Source organism: Mandrillus leucophaeus, unplaced genomic scaffold, assembly GCF_000951045.1.
Source record: "Mandrillus leucophaeus isolate KB7577 unplaced genomic scaffold, Mleu.le_1.0 Scaffold186, whole genome shotgun sequence".
In the NCBI taxonomy this organism is placed as follows: Eukaryota; Metazoa; Chordata; class Mammalia; order Primates; family Cercopithecidae; genus Mandrillus; species Mandrillus leucophaeus.
This window is the reverse complement of record NW_012101876.1, coordinates 5,725,246-5,733,757: the sequence shown is the minus strand read 5'-3', so window position 1 is coordinate 5,733,757 and position 8,512 is coordinate 5,725,246. Positions and strand designations below refer to the sequence as shown.

General features: G+C 39.7%; 1 protein-coding gene across 4 annotated transcripts in view; it reads left to right on the top strand.

The window, feature by feature from the left end:
- CPNE4 (copine IV) overlaps positions 1 to 8,512 on the top strand; it is a 518,534-nt gene that overhangs the window by 316,337 nt on the left and 193,685 nt on the right. For all 4 annotated transcript variants that reach the window (XM_011977981.1, XM_011977979.1, XM_011977980.1 and 1 more), the window contains one exon: positions 4,942 to 5,121. In XM_011977981.1, the coding sequence (XP_011833371.1) occupies positions 4,942 to 5,121 (180 nt within the window). The remainder of the gene's footprint in view (positions 1 to 4,941; positions 5,122 to 8,512) is intronic.

Sequence of the window (8,512 nt, the reverse complement as noted above, 5' to 3'; positions counted from 1 at the left end):
TTAGCGAGGATGGTCTCCATCTCCTGACCTCGTGATCCGCCCGCCTCAGCCTCCCAAAGTGCTGGGATTACAGGCGTGAGCCACCGCGCCCTGCCACACAATCCAATTTCTATGGGCAGTGTTCAGGGCTCCCACTGTACCTCGAATACGTCCAGTGGATAAATCAGATCTCCAGAGACACAATTGCAGCCTCAATCACTGACTTTCGCTATCAGTTCCACATTTTATATTTGTTGTCTGGCTGATGCATTATTTTGAGCAACAATGTTTATGAAAAAAATGCTTCAAATTTGCTTGACTATATAGCATAGAGGTTAAACACATAGGCTCTGGAGCTTAACTACATAGGTTCACATGCCACCTCTGCTACCTACAAGTTGTGTAAAATTGGAAGTTATGGGGGTCTCTGTATCTCCCAGTAAGAGGGAATAAAAATAATACCTACCTCATAGTGTTACAAGAATGAAAAGAGAGTGCTTGTCAAAAGATTTGAAAAGCTACTTCATCAAAGAAGATACACAGGTGGCAAGTAAGCATACGAAAAGAGTCTCAGCATCATTAGTTTTAGGAAAATGAAAATTAAAACTACAATGAGGGACCACTCCACACCTACTAGGACTTAAAAAGTTAAACAAAAGTCTCTTTCACTCCTACATATTTACCCAAAAGAAGAGGAAATCCATGCTCATACGAAGGCTTGTATATGAATATGTCATGCAGTTTTATATGTAATAGCCAAAAACTGTAAACAATTCAAATGTCCATCTGTAATTAACTGGGAGCAATAAAAGGATAAACCACTGATAAGACCATATGAATAAATCTCAAAATACTTATATTATGTGAAAGAATAAACACAAGAAAAAGACCACAGATTGTATATTATAATGTATATTTATATAATATTATAAAGAATACAAACTAGACTATGGTCTCAGAAAGCAGATCAGTAGTTTCCTGGGAATGGAAGAAAGGAAGGTTGAGAAGATGAGGATACATAGGGGTATGAGGAAAGTTTGGGTGCAGGATATGCTCACTCTCTTGATTATGGTTATGCTTTCACAAGTATACACATGTCAGAACATATTGAATTGTATACTTTAAATACATGTGGTTTATCATATGCCAATTATGCCTCAATAATGCTGTTTTTCTTTAAATGAGCACCATGATAGCAGGCCTTCCAAAAGTGTTAGTTGTTACTGACTTTATTGTTAGACTGAAAAATGTTTTAGATATTTTTAAAAGCTTCTCGTGAGATGCAATATTCAATGGTTGAGTCTCTCTCACCCTCACACCATAATCTAGCTGCCTTTTTCCTTTCTAAGGATGCTCATGAATTGAGAAAAGTAGTCCAGACTTTGAGGTCAGAAGACATGAGTTCAGGTGCCCACTCTGACATTCAATACCTTGTGCTGATATTTAACCTTGACTTTTCTCATTTGTAAAATAGTATACATCTACATCACATGATTGCTATAAGAATCAAATTTTAAAAATAGATGTGAGCATGTTCCGTAAACTATAAAACAATGTGAATATATCAGTCATCACGACTAGGGAAGAGAGAAGATAAGCACTCACATTTTTGCAGACTGGATAATAGGGTAAGCAACATTAAAATAAAACTTGACCTCACACAAGAGCACGAGATAGACCCTACATCTCCTCATTTCCCCTAGACTGATGTTCACACACCAGAATTCTCTCTAGAACACTTTTTTAAAAAATAGAGATTTCTGGGTCCTACCCTATACTCACTACATCAGAATGACCTGGGGTTAGGGAGCAGGAATCTGAGTTTAAAGAAAGCCCCCATCCCCCCACACCCACCAGTTGATTAGGATGCAGCTGGTAGCACCAGTAAGTGAATGATCTTTTGGAAACAATGGCTTTGACCCTGACGCCTCTCAATGAGAAACAAACAATCCTAGGCCCTGTTGCTCATGTGAAACCTGGATTTAGCCACCAGAAAAAAATAATGCATCTTCCATAATAACTGGAAATGCAAAATATTTTAAAACATCTTTCAAATATGCATTTATTATTGCAAGCACTTCCCTTATCATCATTTTCCTGCTTTTTCTGAGCAGTTATATTCAGGATTCTTACTGGCTTTCTGATTATCCTTGGAAATTGTCTGTCTTGCTAATGCAAATGTTTATCACTTCATGTCTTTCCATCTTGTCATTTCTCTCAAAAAACCAAGTCACTCAGTGCTGGCAGCTTACCTTGTATAGTGTGTCTGAGGTGTGTGGCTTGATGTCAACATGAACTTTATACATATAAGGGCATGCCATTGGAAAATCAACAAGTTAGAAGAAAAGTACCAGGATTGGTGCACATCACTTATTTGTGCCCTTTGGGGCAGTTAAATGAAAATAACAAAGATTGAGTTCCCATCACCTGTCTTCTATCATCTAAACCTACTCAGCACTCTCTTCCAACAACAAGGAGAGAAGGTGCCCTTTCTGTGTCTTGAGGATGTCGAATCCACCCACAACATACTTCTTGGGAGTTATTTCCAAATCCTCTATCAAAAGATACAACATAAATATAATTTAAAATCTTCTATGGCTCATTATTCCATGAATTTGGACCAGATATTGCAAAAATGCCTCTAGGGGCCAGGAAGAGAAGTTCAACGAGGGAGAAAGGCCTGGAAGTTGCTGTGAGAAGCAAAGAGTAAATGGTTTGTCTGAATGGGACAGTCTCCAATTGTTGCCATGAAGAAATGTGGCCCAAGGTTGCCAGATATTCCAATTTTTTTCTAAAGGAAGTGTAGTAAAAACAGCCACCTTAGTAAGTGGGAAAATGAAGGTAAAATACTCTAAGTAGGACAAATAAAATACCTTCAAGTCAGCTTTTGCCTGCAGACTACCAGTTTATGATCTCTCATTGCTATTATTCAAAACTATTATCCCTCAATAACAAAAAAAAATATGCTGATATAGTAAATTCTTATACCTGCACAATTGGCCAGTGGCATAATCAGTCCCATCACCCTCTGAATGAACATTATATAGGAATATATAATTTAGCCCAAATAGAAGCTGGGTCTTCCGTGGGAAGCCGGAACAGTCAGATAATCTTTGGTCAGAACAATAACTTGTAAAATTCTAATCAGCAATGGGCTGAAGATTGGTTTTCTGTATGCCTATTTATTGGATGGGGACATAATCAGAATGACACTCTTCTCCTTGCAACCCGAATTGTCCATCCAACCAATAATGGCAGGTAGTGTTCTTTAAAGGACAATTTTCTCTCACATATATCCCTGCATAGGAAGGGCTAGGGCTGGAGACAAAGCACCGAACTGAAGAATGTCAGGGGTGGCTAGAACAAATATCAGATTTTCTTTGCTAGGCAACATGGACATGTATAGTATAGTTAAGAACTGCTTTCCCTTTATTGAGAGACTATTTTCCTTTACTCGTATGAAAGTGAGATAAATGCTTTTCATAGTTTATGCTAACAAATGTCAGAAAATATCCAATAAACCATATTTCTATTTGAAAGCTGACAATACATAGAGGCTCCAGTTGATTTGTAAAATAGGAAGGATGGGTATCTCCAGTACAGGGATTCTATAGAATCTTGGGTTATCTACAACTTAGTCTTTAAAAGTTTCCCAAAATATAAATGGTTTTGTATATTTTTACTTGTGACAAGTATGTAGGAAAAGAATCTTAGTGATAAGGATCCTAGCAGAAAACAGATGGCATACCAAGACAGTTTAACCTAAAGGACTAAACTCTTTACAGGGAAATGGGCAGGGTTAAAAGAGCCAACAAAGAAAGTGAGGCATCTAAGACATCAGAGATAGCAACAACAGGAAACCATTACTGCCCCTCAATGTGAAGGGACGAGAGAGGTACTACGTTACCAAATCCCAGCAAAAGCTCCCTGTGCGGAAGGAAGTCTGCTAGCAGAATGTGTGTGTATAGAGGCATGCCTGCACCTCTCTATTCTCCCATTCTCTGATCTTCTGCCAAGTCCTCCATTTGGCTGACTCCAGCCAGAATCCAGAGGGCAAAGGGTGCCAGGAAAATCAATCCATAGACATCAGCCTCCTATGTCACAGAATAGTGCAGAAAGTGGCAGAGATGTGTTAATATCTGAGAGAGGAGGACAACTGAAAAACTATTATTACAAAAGACAAAGGAAATCATAGCTCATGGAATGTTACAGCAGAAAGGAACTTTTCACCCTCTAATCTAATTTTCATTTTGTTGATGAGAAAACTGAGGCCCAGGGAATTGAAATGAATGGGTGATTATTATACACTGAAAAAGGGCATACTCGAGACCAAAGGCAGTTATCATCTTATCTATTCTCATGGTTTTTCTACTTCATTATACTGGAAATCATGGATTGGGAAACTCAGAGTAGAGTTGGCTAAAATGAGACACCTACATATCAGTTTCTCCATTACTGTGCCCATCAGACATCACTAATCAATTACGGATTTCTTTCCTTCTGAGCCTAGATGTGACCTCAGGCACATTAGGCAGGACAAGGTTGAATCAATCATGAAATGCATCAATCAATCATTTATGCACTTGTATAAACCCAGTGTACTCAAAAGTTTTTACTGTGCATGATGCTCACCTACTCATTTCAATTCCCTGGACCTCAATTTTCTCATCAACAAAATGACACAATGATATAATGTTACAATTTTATATAATGCAAACTCATACAGTGAGCTCTAAATCTTCAAGTTATTTACATGTCTAGCATTATTTTCTTCCCTAAAACTCATCTCATTCTCTGAAGGTATTACCTGTACTTTGTACTTTCAGACTGCCCACCCAGTGACTTGGTGGGAAGCATTCATGGTTGGGAAGAAGGGAAGTGCCCTGAGATGAATTTGCTTGAAGGGTAATAATAAAAATAGTCCTAATCTCTGACAGGTTTTCTCTTTCTCTCTCCTTGCAGGTTGACAGGACTGAGGTGATTCGCACCTGCATAAACCCAGTGTACTCAAAACTGTTTACTGTGGACTTTTACTTTGAGGAGGTTCAGCGCCTGCGGTTTGAAGTCCATGACATAAGCAGCAACCACAATGGACTGAAGGAGGCCGACTTCCTTGGTGGCATGGAGTGCACACTTGGCCAGGTAGGTCAACAGACACCCCTTCCTCCTCCTTGCCATCCTAGGGCCTTTCTTCCTGCCCCCTTTTCCTTTCTCCCCTCATCTAATCCTTGCTTTTTCCTATTGATTGCATTTTCTTTAACATGTAGCATTTTACAACTTCCCAGGTAGTGTCATATCCATTATGTTTATGTAGAGATGATTCTGCAAGTCTGTACGATTTCTTATTTTGAAAAATTCAGAACTTTCTCTTCTGAATTCCCCCATTGTGTCACTCATTTATTCAACAACTATTATTGAGCACTTATGTGTCTGGCTCTATGCTCTGTTCACATGTCTGTTATAGCCTTATCCTGTTCCATTATAAATTTCCATCTCCAACTCAGCTGTGAGAACCCCCATGCAGCAAGTATTTCTCATTCACATTTACTTGACATCTCTGGTACCAAAAATAGCCCAAGGTAGGGGCTAAATAGATACTCAATGAATGAGTAAAAGCTCTTAATTCTCCCAACAATAATGTGAAATAAATATCAATATTATATCCATTTTATCAGTGGGAAAAATGAGACTCAGAGAGGTTAAGTGATCTGATGAAGTTTCCACCCTAATAAGTGACAGTGTGAGGACTCTGCTAGGCCTCCCTGACTCCAAACTTCATCATTTTGCTTCTATAATACCTTTCCTTTTTTCCTTTCCTTTCTGTTGTACCCAGAAATGTGGTGAGTCTAAAAGTAAAAAACAGTCCCTGTGCCCAGATAGTGGATAATCTTACTGGAGAAGGCATAGTAATAGGCACTTAAAATAGAGTAGTTCATTACAAAATACCCTGGGCTCTCTATACAAGGTCGTGGGCCTTGAAGGAAGAGAGAGCTTTTTTCTACTGGGTAGAGTCAAAGATGGCATTGTGGGACCAAAATCTGAAAAACCATGGTCTACGACTGCAGAAGAAAGAGGAGGGGGGCCTTTCAAGTAAGAAAGCAACGTAAGCAACTCTTCGGGGTCAGAGAAAACGTGAAGGGATGTGGGGTGGGAAGAGACCACTTTCCCTGACTGAATCAAGATGCTGATTTACTGTGAAGCTTTAATTCCAGATCCCCTCTCTCATGTGGGCCCCTTCCATGGCTCTGTGTCACATTTTTATTTTGTACTTTTTTTCTCAAAGAGAAATTCCAAATTATATGTCTTAAGACCCACAAAACCTGGGTTCACCTCTTGTCAAGGTAAGGGTCAGGTTTAAGGATTTGTCAGGAAGAGTCTACCTGACAAAGAGATGGCAAGCATATATATTTGCTTGTTCATTTGTGCTATCCTTGCTTCATACCACTTATCACTAAAAGAAATTTCTCATAGTGAGCACTAAGAGACAAAATAGACAGTGTCCTCAGTTACCCTTTTCCAGCAAATATAGTGATTAATTTCTTATTCCTTTAATGAAGATCAAAAGTCCAATATTGAAATATAGTTGAAGGGAGACAGAAAGAGAATCTGAAATATTCTCCATTAATATATGTTCTCTAATGATTTTTGAAGAGTTGATGGCAGATAGTTCAAGGATCTTACCAGGTACAATGTCCAGTAAGTAGGTATTAAATGAATAAATGCATTGTAGATTTGAGATAAAATCCTGTTTCTATTTGAAAATTATTAAAATGGCATCTTTTATAGATATGTGAGCCATGCCAAGATTCTCCCTTAAACAATGGGCATCCCTCCTATGCATAAATTTTATATTTTGTCACAAGAAATAAAGATAGATCAATGTGGGAATCAAGTGGGCTAAAGATCTTTTTTTTTTTTTTTTTTGGTCCAAAGCTTTGATAATTTTGTCTGTTTGACCCTCAAACTTACATCTTTAGTCCCTCACAAGGCTCATCTTTCCAAAAGCCAGTAAGTACTTAACTTTGCAAGTAAGACGGGCATTGTACTAGGTGCCAGTGACACCGTGGTGAGCCAAAAACAAAATCCTTGCCTTCAAGCAGCAGTTTAGTTGGGGATAAAGATGGAATGAAAATAATCACACAACAATTAATTAAATGGCAATCATCATAAGCTTTGTTACAGAGAAGTACAGAATAAGAAAGCGAGAATTGGGAGACTGGCATCAGGCGGAGAGGGATCAAAGAAGGCTTTCTAAGAGAAGTGACATTTAGAAGGGAGAGTGAGAGTGCATCAGGTGAGAAGAAAGAGGAAACACATTCTAAGCAGATGGGAACATTAGACACAAAGCCTCTGCATTCAGGAAGGAGTTTGGCATATGGTGCAGAGCATCTCCATTTGGTTTTTTAAGAAGCCAACTCTGAGGTAGGAAGTCAAAGGAGGTGAAGGAAATGCCACAGTGGAGAGGAAAAGTGAGACAGGTAAGGAGCCTACAAGGGAAAGTGGTCAAGTATCTACCACCGTAGGTAACTGAAGCTTAACTCTGCTGGGGAAATTCTGAGAGCAGTGTAAAGCAAACATTAGAGATATTTCATCCTGGGGATGAGGGAACTGGGATATTTATACACTTCGAGTATATATACTCACATCAGTCATTAAGAACCATTCCTGGCCAGGCACGGTGGCTCACGCCTGTAATCCCAGCACTTCGGGAGGCTGGGGCAGGCGGATCACGAGGTCAGGAGATGGAGACCATCCTGGCTAAACATGGTGAAACCCCTTCTCTACTAAAAATGCAAAAAATTAGCTGAGCATGGTGGCACATGCCTATAGTCCCAGCTACTCGGGAGGCTGAGGCAGGAGAATCACTTGAACCCGGGAGGCAGAGGTTGCAGTGAGCTGAGATCACACCACTGCACTCCAGCCTGGATGACAGAGTGAGATTCCATCTCAAAAAAAAAAAAAAGAGAACCATTCATGAGGTAAGAACATTAATCCTCTGACATTTCTGGCCTACTGTGCAGGTAGCAAACTCCAGACATCACAAAGAGCTCGCAAGCAAAGAAATACAGATGCTGGTGGTCAAAGTCAGTGATGGGTTATTGCGGGATCCGACCAGCAGTCCACAATGCAACAGGGCTGTCTCTTTGCTCCCAGGTGGATTGGCAGGTCGAGAAATAATAGACATACACACAAGATAATGAAAGCTGGGTCCAGGGGGGTCACCGCCTTCTGTCCCACGGTGCCAACAATGCACTGGATACGCCAGGATTTATTATCAAGTTTCGTGAGGGCAGGGGTAGGTTAGTGAAGGATTTAGGGTCATTTGATTATGAGGTGAGATGGTCACTTGGGGATGAAGTAATTCTTTAACACAACATCTATGTGCAGAAGTACAGTATGCAGAGACAAGAATTGGCACTATAGTGTGTGCATCAGTAATTTCTAACAGAGCCTTAAAACAGGAACAGCAGTAACAGTTACAGCAAAAGCTGGTTCCAAACAATTCACAGAAACAGGACATGAAGTTAGACAA